General features: G+C 40.1%; 1 protein-coding gene across 2 annotated transcripts in view; it reads left to right on the forward strand.

The window, feature by feature from the left end:
• The window catches only part of LOC111156213 (ADP ribosylation factor like GTPase 6 interacting protein 1), an 8,608-nt gene extending 799 nt beyond the window's left edge, over nt 1-7,809 (forward strand). Inside the window, exons 2-6 of one of the 2 annotated variants that reach the window (XM_022516953.1) lie at nt 1,554-1,687; nt 2,168-2,287; nt 4,889-5,006; nt 5,583-5,667; nt 6,085-7,809. In XM_022516953.1, coding sequence (XP_022372661.1) covers nt 1,554-1,687; nt 2,168-2,287; nt 4,889-5,006; nt 5,583-5,667; nt 6,085-6,203 — 576 coding nt within the window. In that variant the 3' untranslated portion in view covers nt 6,204-7,809. The remainder of the gene's footprint in view (nt 1-1,553; nt 1,688-2,167; nt 2,288-4,888; nt 5,007-5,582; nt 5,668-6,084) is intronic. The other variant, XM_022516954.1, reaches the window with a different exon arrangement.
• Nucleotides 7,810-12,483: the final 4,674 nt, after the last annotated feature.

The following is a 12,483-nucleotide window of genomic DNA, read 5'->3' on the forward strand; positions in this document are numbered from 1 at the left end:
ACAGGATGACTTTAGAATAAGCAGGGGTCTGAAGGAACTGCAGTGACGTATCACAGGCGGACAGATTTAACCTCACTACACGATCCAGGCAAAATCGAGAGAAATCCTTTTGTCTGTTGCCACAGTAAATAGAGGAATCAAAGAATTTAATCTTTGACGTTTGATATTCCCAGAGTCCAGATGCTAGCGATTTAAGTGACTTTGCAGGGCAGTTTTGATTGTGCGAGATTTTCAAAATGCGTGACCTGTTCCTTTAAACACACACACACACACACACACACACACACAGAGAGAGAGAGAGAGAGAGAGAGAGAGAGAGAGAGAGACTTCTCTATAGTTAGCATGGTTAGCCCCAGACAGGTTCCAGTTAAGAGGATTGATTGAAGCACAAAGAAATTGCCCAAATTCACACAGTTTTTTGAAATGACAGATCCTGGCCTGGAGTTCAACTGCTCTTTCCAGGAGAGCAGTGTAACTTTAAGAAGAACAAGGCCTTTGGCTTTGGATTTCCTGGGTTCAGATCTGTTAACCTCTCTCTGTTACTTCATTAACAATACAATCCTTTTAGCTTATTGGGAAGGTTAATTAAAGAATAAGCATATAAAATACGTAGAGTTTCTGGCCCATAGTAATCTCATGCTTAACTATATCAAGCACGATATATAAAGTCAGAAATGTTGAAGTCACCCAAGTGATCAGTGCGGCACAGATAGATAGCATCTTTATTGAGAGGAGGCTGCACTGTCCTCTGTCTTTTGTGTATTTCCCAGTGATAACATTTATAAGGGCAGGTGGGTTTCTTTCGGTTCTTTTCCTGGTACCAAAGTCAGTTCAGGGGCTTTTTGCCACATTGGCTCATTCTAGAAGTCTCCTTTCAGCAGATTGTCAGATTTGCCGAGAAATCTGAAGTCTAACCAATGTCTTGATAAGTGTAAGAAGCATTCGTTGTATTGAGGAGATACAGTGAGCTTAAGATGCCTCATGTAATTTGGAGAAAGTAGTTTTACTTAATTGGGCAAACGATGCCAGCATCTAAATGATTCCATTACACAAAGCTCTTTTAAAAATTGAATGCTGTTCGGGGAGAGGCTTTTCTAATGGATGTAGAAGTAGGGGTATAAATCAATGAAATGACAGAACAACAGATCAATTCTAACCACCTGAAAAATGAGCAAACTTAAAGTGATCTAATTTTATATTTTGGGTGCTGCTACTTAATAGTGATGATGACCCCATTCTGAGGTCACTTTCTTTGTTAAATAGATTTCATTATTCCCACTTTGAGGGGCTCTATAAAGATTGTTACATTATGTATGAAGAGTAGCCCAGTGGTTGGACTTGGAAGGTGACTGTTAAATGCTAGGGTGTCCCCCCCACTCTCCCTTAATTGATTTCTGTCTTTGGTACCAAAATTGCACAATATTTAGAAACTGAGATAGTGACTGGGTTGAGAGCTGTTTTAAATTGTTAGTGTCTTAAAAAAATTTAACTGTGGGAAGCACAGAAATGTTGGGAGTAGTCAAATGATCGCTTTACATGTTGGTCTTACATAGGCTGCAGAGACTGCAAGTCTGGAAGAGCAGCTGCAGGGATGGGGAGAAGTGATGCTGATGGCTGATAAAGTCCTCAGATGGGAAAGAGCCTGGTTTCCACCTGCCATCATGGGTGTGGTTTCTTTGGTGTTTCTGTAAGTGAGCTATTAAATTACTGTGGATTGTGCTTGTTATTAATAAGGGCTCAGGTAATACACAGCCTCCACTTTTGAAAGTGCCTTAAATCTTTTGTAATGTGTAATCTGTAAAGAATGCCTTTTCTTAGAGCAGTTCTCCTAGTTTTCAGCATCTGTAGTACTTAGGTAAACCTGGAGCAGTTGAAAAAAATCAGTGGCGCTTATACTTTTTGGTCTTAGAACCCTTTACACCCCTAAAAAGTATTGAGGACTCCAAGGAGCTTTTGTCTCTTGATATTTACATTAACCATTGCAGCTATGATGTCATCACATTCTGAAGCTTCCCAGAAAACCAGTTGTGAGAAACTGAGAATAAAAAGGGCAGATAACATCTTTGAGACTCAAAAGACCAAGGGAATAAACATCTTCAGCTAGGATAAAAATGACTGTGTTTTTCTCAACTTCATTAATTTTTTTTTTTTTTTTTTTTTTAAACAGGACTATCTACTATCTAGATCCATCTGTTCTGTCCGGTGTTTCCTGTTTTGTTATGTTTTTGTGCTTGGCTGACTACCTTGTTCCCATTCTAGCTCCTAGAATTTTTGGCTCCAATAAATGGTAGGTCATATAATAATTTGGCTCGTTTCTGTAAAGTTACTGATCCTGGTGGCTGTGATTGGTATGCTGTAATTAAGCAGAGAATTGTCTAACAATTGGATAACTAGGGTTAGGATTGTTGCTTTTATATGAAGAATTTCTTTGCTGATTCAGTTATAAATCATGAATTTCCAGTACTTACATCTTCACAGTTCTTTTATAGTTCAGCATTTATTTATTCTGAAGATTTTATTTATTTTTGCGAGTGCAAGCAGGAGTGTGGGGTGAGGGGAGGGCAGAGGGAGAAGCAGACTCCCTGCTGAGTAGGATCCTGGGATCATGACCTGAACTTTAAGGCAGACACGTACCTAACTGAGCCACCCATGCACCCTACCATTCATTTTGCCTTTTTCTCCTTTCTAGACATTTTTATTGAAGTGAGGTTTTTTGAGGTAATGTTTTATCAAATATTGCAGAACTCATAAAATAGCTTTCCAGAGAAACAGCATGTTTACATTTTACATTTATTTTCTTTGATATTTAAGGTAGTATATTTTGCAGGCTGTTTTTGAATGAATATGAAAGCAGTATTGTAAATTTTTGTCCGTTTATTTAGCAACTATTTATTGAAGGTCTACTTTTGTGTTAGGGACTATTCTGAGTGCTGTGAAATATTTTGACTCTTAAGATGAATCTTGTGTTGGGTGCCTGGGTGGCTCAGATGGTTAAGCATCTGCCTTCAGCTTGGGTCATGATCTTGGGGTCCTGGGATTGAGTCCCGTATTGGGCTCCCTGCTCAGTGGGGAGCTGGCTTCTCCCTCTGCCTCTCTCTCTCTCTCTCATGAATAAATAAATAAAATCTTTTTTTTTTTTTTTAAAGGTGGATCTTGTGTTTAAGGTTGATGTGATGCATTGTAGTTGTAGCTAGCTAAATGCATAGCAAGTGCTTCAGAACAGATTCATAAAAGTATTTTAACTTTCCTTTGGAATGTTGCATTTCTCACTTTTGATCAAAATAATGAACAAAACTAGATGTTGGAGTAGATATTTTTTTTTTTTTTTTTTGTCCTAGTTGCTTTTCTCCCTTGGTTGTTTATTTTAATTTGATGAGTAGTCTATATGTATCCTTAGGTTTTTTTTGTTTGTTTGTTCCCCTGATAATAGCAAATTATAAAATAATTCTGTTAAATACATGCCTTACAGATTTTTAAGAACAAATTTGGACATTTTAGGCAAATTTTCTTAAGTTATGGGATGATTAAGCATGTTTTTTAAAAAATATTTTCCCTCTAGCAGAATGGATTAGTTAGAAAATGCCCTTTGATTTGTTTTTCACATGTAGTAATGAGTTGTACTGCTGTTTTTCAGGCAATTTTGTAACCATGTAATGTAGCAACTTAAAGGAAATCAACCCCTGACCTTGACTTTATTAGTCAGATGACGTTCTAACCTGCTAATTCATAACTCCTAGAGAGAAGTTTTCAGAAATAAACAGTGGTGGTTTCATGGTAATCAGTATGTGGCTCAGAGAGCAGTTTTATTTTTTGATCTTAATGAGGAAGGAAGAACACTGTTGCATAGCCACAATTCAGCCTTGACCATGGCCAGCTTATAAGGCCTGGTTGTTTACAAGAAGTTCCAGGGCTCATCAGGAACCCTTCTGCTATATCTATCACTGCAGTTTTACAGGGACGAGAGCTAGAAGAGCAAAAGGAACCTAACCCCCCGCCCTCCACAGTGTAAGTTGTACTTCATGACAGCAGCCAACGTATCTGTATAGCAAAGACAGTATAAGGGTGAATTTATTTATTTTTTTTAATCAGAATCCAGAAAATATGAAAAAGGGCTTTCCTGGAGGATCTTTTTATATTTTTACTGCTGTTTTGTTTATATTTTCCCTCACTGGGACTAAATTTACAAAGAATTTGGATTTGAGCTGTTTGTTGCTGCCTTGTCATCAAGTGTATGAAGCCCAGTATCATGCTTGGAATACAGGACTTATCTTAGTGGAGACTACTCAAATACAGCTGTGTGGTAGAATCTTCACATCTTCTTCAAAATAGTGAGACCCTGATGGGCTACAACCCAGAATTCATTTGGATTTGAAAAATAATACAGGCATAGAGAAATTAATACCAATTTCTGCATAGCCCATAGTAGCCTTGAGTCCTTTGTTACTATAATTAACCAAATGTGGTTTTAGAAGTATGGATTACCATTGCTTTGTACATACACATCTTTTTTTTTTTTTTTTTAAGATTTTATTTATTTATTTGCCAGAGAGAGAGCACAAACAGAGGAAATGACAGGCAGAGGCTCCCATTGAGCAGAGAGCCCGATGTGGGACTAGATCCCAGGACCCTGGGACCATGACCTGAGCCGAAGGCAGAGGCCTAACCCTCTGAGCCACCCAGGTGCCCCGCATACACATCTTTATGTAAAACCTTATTCCTGAGCTTGCCAAGCTGTCTTAATGATACGGAAACTTTTTCATGATTTTAAGATAATGTGAATTTTTAATTTAAACTTATTTTGGGAGATAGCTTTTTAAATTTGAGAGGATGATATATTTCTGTTGACTATAAAGACTTGCTTATAGTGAAGGGGAAAATTTTTTTGTAGGACCACTGAGCAACAGCAAAGATTCCATGAAATTTGTAGCAATCTGGTAAAGACTCGACGTAGAACTGTGGGCTGGTGGAAACGTCTCTTTACACTGAAGGAAGAAAAGCCTAAAATGGTACTTTTTTTGTTTTGACTGATTTCAGTAAAGCAAAATTTTAATATTGGGTCTACTTTTACTTCATTATAGTCTAATGATGGGCTTTTTAATAGTTTGATATTTATATTCAGTAGTTTGATATATATCATTATCCATTGGTTTAACTCCTTTCAGTACATTCGTAGATGTTTGTATGGATTAGACTGAATTATTGGAAGTTTTGCATTTAATTTTGTACTCTAGTAGAGCAACATTTTTGTTTCTTTTTACTTATTGAAATAAAGTACAAATACTTAAAAAGAATTTGTTCTCTTACCTCTTAGCCTCACATAAGGTCACAATGTGAAGTATTAATTGTAAAAGTAATATAATTTATACAGAGAACTATAGTAATTCTAGGAGGGAATGTATGTAAATTCTATAAAGTAGATCTATTGGAGTTTTCTGTGGATTTTATATAATATATAAATAACAAGTCTAAAGAAAAATGGTAATAATACTGGATTATTTTCCAACCTTTGAAACAACATCTTACAGTTAAGCTTCCTAGTCTTTTTCTAGGATTTGATACATTTTTGTTGTTTTCATTATTAGTACTTCATGACCATGATCGTTTCTCTTGCTGCGGTTGCTTGGGTGGGACAGCAAGTCCACAACCTGCTGCTCACCTATCTGATAGGTAAGTCTTCGAGGAAGAACTATAGGCATATTCTGGCCACTGAAGTCTGATTGGAACTTAGTCAACAAGTATGTGTTTATCAAGAGTAAGGCACAGATGGAGGATTTGGGAGGATAGAGAGATGACTAAAACCCATGTCCTTGTTTTCTGGGAGTTTGTGGTCATACAGTAAGTTAAGACAGAACATAATAACCAAAGTAGAAAGTAACATGCCAGAGGTAAAAAGCAAGCAGTGTGTGTTATCTGAGGTTGGGGGTGTGATAGCAGAAGTTCCTGGGGATAAATATAGTGAAAGTAATGGATTTTATATTGGTTCCTCCCATTAGAGTGCCTAATAGTCTGGGAAACTACCTTCTATAAAATTTAATAATCTATAGGAAATTAATTGCTGTCTCCCTCATTCTGTTTATTTTTAAGTGACTTTCTTACTGTTGCTTCCTGGATTAAATCAGCATGGAATCATTTTGAAGTACATTGGAATGGCCAAAAGGGAGATAAATAAGCTTCTCAAACAAAAAGAAAAGAAAAATGAATAATGCAGCTGCTTTATTCAGTGTAATGAATGGCATATACATCGTCCTTGGGAACAGTTTCTATTATGCTGTCTGGATACTAAAATGTTACAGAAGTAGCTCTTTGCTCTCCCTCGTTCTGCCCTTAGTTCCTAGAAATTCAGACTTGCCAAGTAAGGCTTTATGTCTTCATGTGAAGTGTAGCAGATGCTTTCTCATCAGTTGGCCTTATATGGACAACTCATTCGTGAGTACTTGTTTTGATTTTTCTCACCCAGGTTAATTGAATTCTTATTTTTAGGCAACTTCCTTTAAAATAATATAGTGGTGAACTTCACCTTTTAGTACAGTTAACTGTGACTTTGGATAATTGTTCCAGTTGATCTTTGCTTTAGCTAGATACAAGCTAGTGGTCTGTGGCTACAGGAAGCTGGTTCTACTGTCTGCTTCCACAGTCTGCTTCCACTGTCTGGCTTCATGAATACAGAGACCAAGTTTACCACTTCCAATTAAGAGACCAGTTAAGATTCATTCCTCATGCTGTTTCTAAACTGTAGAAGAAGAATCCTCTGGAATAAAATGAAACCAGTTCCATGCCCTAGTATATGTTGGTTTCTGCCTTGTGCAAAACTTAGTAATTTGTAAGAAACATTGATCTTTCCTCCCAAATGGGGAACAGGACAGGCTTCAAGCTCGTCTCTCCTTGCTCTTAGACTTAAGTTAGTAGATCTTTAGAAGCTTTTTAAGCAGGCTTCCAGAAACTTGTGTTTAGGATTTTTAGCATATTTTTAATTTCAGATTTTCAGCTGACTGAAACTAAAGTATGTAATAGGTTAAGACTCAGGTCTGTGACCGTCACTCCAACACCAGCCAATAAAGGACAGAAGTCTTCCTGTACTTAGTCAAGACTTACTTCAGTAGAAAATAATCTTAGCCTACTAATTTTTCGAGACCAGACTAAGCCTTTAAAGATAAGCCTCAAGATTCTCATTTGAAGGTAATTGCTGGCTGCTTTGGTCCCCAGAGATTTGGCATAGGAGGTGGTGCACTGGTGTCTGACTTTCTTCCTTGATCTCTCTCTCTGAAGAATGCAAGGGCTGCTGGGGAAAGCGGACTTTTGGCGACGATAGGTGGCCTCTGGTCTACAGAGAGTTTGTAACTGCTTGGAACGTGTCTTAGAATCATTCTCCCTCTCGGTAGCTAGAAATTTAGAATAGCTGAAATGTGTAGGAATGAACCTCTGAGGGCCGAAAATGTGACATTTGGGAACAGTTCTTAAACTCTGATTAACTAGCTGTAATATAGTTTTGTGAATTTATTGCACTGATGCTGGACCTTGTGGTGTATCTGTCTCTAAATAAGTGTTTCCTCCCCTTCAATCTGACTGTAAACAGTAGCACCCATTGTAGCACACGTTTGATTTGTTTGATTTTTTTTTTAATGTTTCATATGAAAACTACAAACTACCTTAATTTTTACATGTGTTTCCTCACTGTAGATAAGCCTATCTTGCTCTCTGGATTTTTTTGTGTATATGTGATCTACCAATTAACTACTTTTGCAGTTTTAATCTTGTATTATTTCTTCTACTTTGTTTTGTGTAAAAGGGGAAAAATAAAAAAAGCTGGAATCCCTCCTTGTGTGTGTTACTTTTTTATACCTTAGCCATTAAGGTGTTTACATTGTTTACATGATTGGATTTGTGCATCTGGTTAATGATCTACCCTGAGTGATCATTACATGCCTACACAGTTCTCTTTTAAGAACAAAATGAAAGAAAAGGTAAAAATTAATTCCTCCAGCAAACATTGAGGTATCATGCTAGATGGAAAAGGAGATACAATGAATAAGTGATTGCCAAAGATGAGTGTGAGGGGGCCACGCAGGAAGAGCAGGCAGGGAGCAATGGAGGCTAGAGACTGTCTGGCATGATTATCTCTCCAGGGGCACTTGGGTGGCTCAGTGGGGTAAAGCCTCTAGCTCCAGCTCAGGTCAAGATCCCAGGGTCCTGGGATTGAGCCCCGCATAGGCCTCTGCTCAGCAGGGAGCCTGCTTCCCCATCCCCCCCACCCAGCCCCCTGCCCCTCTCTGCCTGCCTCTCTGCCTACTTGTGATCTCTGTCAAATAAATAAATAAAATCTCTTTTAAAAAAATGATTATCTCTCCATCGAGGCCCAGCTCAGAGTTCAGTGCTTGCTTACTGGTGGTTGATTTCTGTCTGCACTTTGGACTTTAATTATAAAAAATTTTAAATTAGGGGGCACCTGACTGACACAGTCGATAGAGCATGCGATTCTTGATCCTGGGTTGTGAGTTGGAGCCCTCACATTGGGCATAGAGTTTACTTTAAAAAAATGGATGTTTTGGGGCGCCTGGGTGGCTCAGTGGTTAAAGCCTCTGCCTTCGGCTTAGGTCATGATCTCAGGGTCCTGGGATCGAGTCCCGCATGGGGCTCTCTGCTCAGCAGGGAGCCTGCCTCCTCCTCCTGTCTCTCTCTGCCTGCCTCTCTGCCTACTTGTGATCTGTTTGTCAAATATATTTAAAAAAAAAAAAAAAAAGGATGTTTTATCCATGGGCCTCACTGTTTGTACTTCATGGATCTTGGGAACAGATTCAGGTTATAAGCCCTCTGACCCTTGCCTCTTCCCCCAAAATCTGGCTTCCTTATAGCCTCCTGGGGTTTTGGTGATATCCAGAAAAGGGACATTTTAACCCAGTCACTGTAGCTCTCCCCATGGTCACCTGAAATTTGAAGTGCTGGTCCCCTACCATGCAGCTGTGATTCATTCTCAGGCCAGTCTCATTTGCCTGGCTTCCCAGGCCAGCTTGGCTACTCCTGTGCCAGCTTTGGCCACAGTTTAAAAAAAAAAGAAAAAAGTCCCTTTTTAACATTTGCCTTGGCACCACCAATGGAGGTCCCATCATCCAAGAGTTCACAGGATACTGAGAGGAGGCCATCTGGGGTTAGTTGGATGAAGAGAATTGGGGTCGCCTGGCTGGCTCAGTTGGTAGAGCACATGACTTGACCTCAAGGTTGGGTTAGGCATGGATCCTACTTTAAAAAGAAAAAAAAGAAAAAAAAGGCACTCTTAAGTGCCCTGTCTACAGGGGGGAAAAGAAGGGGGGATTTTTTTGAGTTTTTAGCAATTGGTTTTTACCAGCAGTTTATCTTCCACATTTAACATTTTAACCACTCAGATCACGATTAGTCCTGTATGAAGATCTCTGAGCAAGCAAGTTCCAGTTTGTCTGCAGCATAAATCACAAAATTGTGAGGCAATTTACAACTGCCCTCTGGTCCACTGCCATTCCTTCGCCTTGTTCTCCAACTTCAGCCCAGCTGTTCTGAGATTTCGATTCCTCTTTACATAATTCCATTCCCTCCTAGCTCTTGAAGCTGTTAGAAGCCTGGAGTATCTACTGCCCACACACCCTTCTTAATATTTTGGGATCAGGCAGTCCTAGATTCAAACCCCATTAAGTAATTTATCCAGTAGTTTTTTTTTTTAATTTTTTATTATTTTTTATTAAGATTTTTTATTTATTTATTTGACAGACAGAGATCACAAGTAGGCAGAGAGGCAGGCAGAGAGAGAGAAGCAGGCTCCCCAATGAGTGGAGAGTCCGATGCGGGGCTCGATCCCAGGACCCTGAGATCATGACCCGAGCCGAAGGCAGCGGCTTAACCCACTGAGCCACCCAGGCGCCCCATTTATCCAGTAGTTTAAACAAGAAACCACATTTTTGCTTTGCCCTTTTTTTTTCTTTTTTTCTTTTTTTTTTTTTTTTAGGATTATTCGTTTGAGAGAGTAAGCAAAAACGAGAGTGGGGGAAGGGGCAAAAGAAGAGGGAGAGAGACTCCAGCAGTCTCCCTGCTGAGCACAGAGCCTGATGTGGGGTTTGATCTTTACTTTGACTGTGACTGTGGTCCAAGCTGAAATCAAGAGTCCCATGCCTGGGTGCCTGGGTGGCTCAGTGGGTTAAGCCACTGCCTTTGACTCAGGTCATGATCCCAGGATCCTGGGATCGAGTCCCGCATCGGGCTCTCTGCTCAGCAGGGAGCCTGCTTTCCTCTCTCTCTCTCTCTCTGCCTGCCTCTGTCTACTGTGATCTCTCTCTGTCAAATAAATAAATAAAATCTTTAAAAAAAAAAAAAAAAAAAGAGTCAGATGCCTGACTGGCTGAGCCACCTAGGTGATCTTTTTTTTTTTTTTTTTAAGATTTTATTTATACATTTGACAGAGTGAGAACGCATGCAGGCAGAACAGCAGACAGAGGGAGAGGGAGAAGCAGCCTCCCTACCAAGCAGAGAGCTCGATGCAGGGCTTGATCCCAGGACCCCAGGATCATGGACTGAGCCAAAGGCAGACGCTCAACTGACTGAGCCACCCAGTTGCCCCTGACTTTTTAAATTGAGATTATATTAAGTTAGTTTCAGACTGAGTTTTCTCATTTGCGAAATGAGGGTAAAAGTAAAGATTTCACAAGGGCATTATACATTTGTTTTGAGGATCCTGTGAGTACATCTCGTGGAAGAATATAGCAGGCATGAATTGGTAGTGTTAGTACCATTCTGGACACAGACCAAAGGGCACTTCTATGAAATCTTTAGCAACTTCCCAGGCCAATGCTGCATCCCCACAGCACTTCATAATGGCATCCCATATAGCAAACTTGCCTGGTATTTTATTCTTACTTAGAGGTCTGTTTTCCCTATTGGGTTCTGAACCTCTTAAGGTCAGAAACACGTCTTTGTCCCCTCATGGTCTAGTACAACACAGGGCACATGGAAGACACTCAGATGTTGAATGAATGAAGTATATAAAGAGATAGGGGATGGTGCTATTTTTCTATTTATGTACAGGAAGGCTCTTGAAGGAAAGTGGGTTAACTGCCCCCTGTTGTTAATGCCCTAAGTTAAGGTGAACTCCTTATTTTTAGTAAACAAGACAAGTATACAGAAGATCAGTTAATCACAATAATTTTCATTAAAAAAGTAAATAGGAGGGGCGCCTGCATGGCTCAGTCAGTGAAGCATCTGCCTTCTGCTCAGGTCATGATCCCAGAGTTCTGGGATTGAGCCCCACATCAGGTTCCTTGCTCAGCCGGAAGTCTGCTTCTCCCTCTGCCTGCTGCTCCCGCTGCTTGTGCTCTTTCTCTCTGGCAAATAAATAAAATCTAAAACAAAACAAAACAAAACAAAACAAAAAACAAATAGGAAAAAAGAAACAGGGCACCTGGGTGGCTCAGTTGCTTAACCATCCAACTCTTGATTTTGGCTCAGGTCATGATCTCATGGTTTTGAGATCCAGCCCCAAGTCAGGCTTCAGGCTGGGCATGGAGCCTGCTTAAGATTCTCTCTTGTAGGGGCACCTGGGTGGCTCAGTCGTTAAGCGTCTGCCTTCAGCTCAGGTCATGATCCCAGGATCTTGGGATCGAGCCCCACATCAGGCTCTCTGCTCGGCGAGAAGCCTGTTTCTCCCTCTCCCACTCTCCCTGCTTGTGTTCCCTCTCTTGCTGTGTCTCTGTCAAATAAATAAATAAATTCTTTAAAAAAAAAAAAAAAAGATTCTCTTCCTGATGTAACTGCCTGATGGGCAGGCATTAAGGAGGGCATGTGATGTAATGAGCACTGGGTGTCCTATGCAACTGATGAATCACTGAACTCTACCTCTGAAACTAATAATATACTATATGTTAATTAATTGTATTTAAATAAAAAATAAAAAAGAGTCTTTCCCTCTGCCCCTCCTCCTTCCCCTTCTCTTAAGGAAAAAGAGGGGGTGCCTAGGTGGCTCAGTCAGTTAAGCATCTGCCTTCAGCTCAGATCATGATCCCAGAGTCCTGGGATGGAGCCTTGCGTTGGGCTCCCTGCTCAGTGGGAAGCCTGCTTCTCCCCGACTCTCCCTGCTTGTGTCTCTCGCTGTCTCTCTGTCAAATAAATAAAATCTTTAAAAATAAATACATAGATAAGCCAATGGTCCTTTTGTAATGTAAATTTTTAAAAGGATTTTATTATTCATTTGACAGAGAGACAGAGACAGAGAGAGCACAAGCAGGGGGAGAGGAAGAGGGAGAAGCACACACCCCGCTGAGCTGGGAGCCTGACATGGGGCTTGATCCCAGGACCTGGAGATCATGACTCAAGCTGAAGGCAGACACTTAACCATCTGAGCCACACAGGTGCCCCTGTAATGTAAATTATAACCAGAGAATCCTATACCCTGGAGATGTACAGAGAGTTTTACTTTCCTAAGGTTCATTTAGGCAATCTCTACACCCAGTTGGGGCTTGAACTCCCAAT

This window comes from Enhydra lutris, unplaced genomic scaffold, assembly GCF_002288905.1.
Source record: "Enhydra lutris kenyoni isolate GAN:26980312 unplaced genomic scaffold, ASM228890v2 scaffoldscaffold45, whole genome shotgun sequence".
In the NCBI taxonomy this organism is placed as follows: domain Eukaryota; kingdom Metazoa; phylum Chordata; class Mammalia; order Carnivora; family Mustelidae; genus Enhydra; species Enhydra lutris.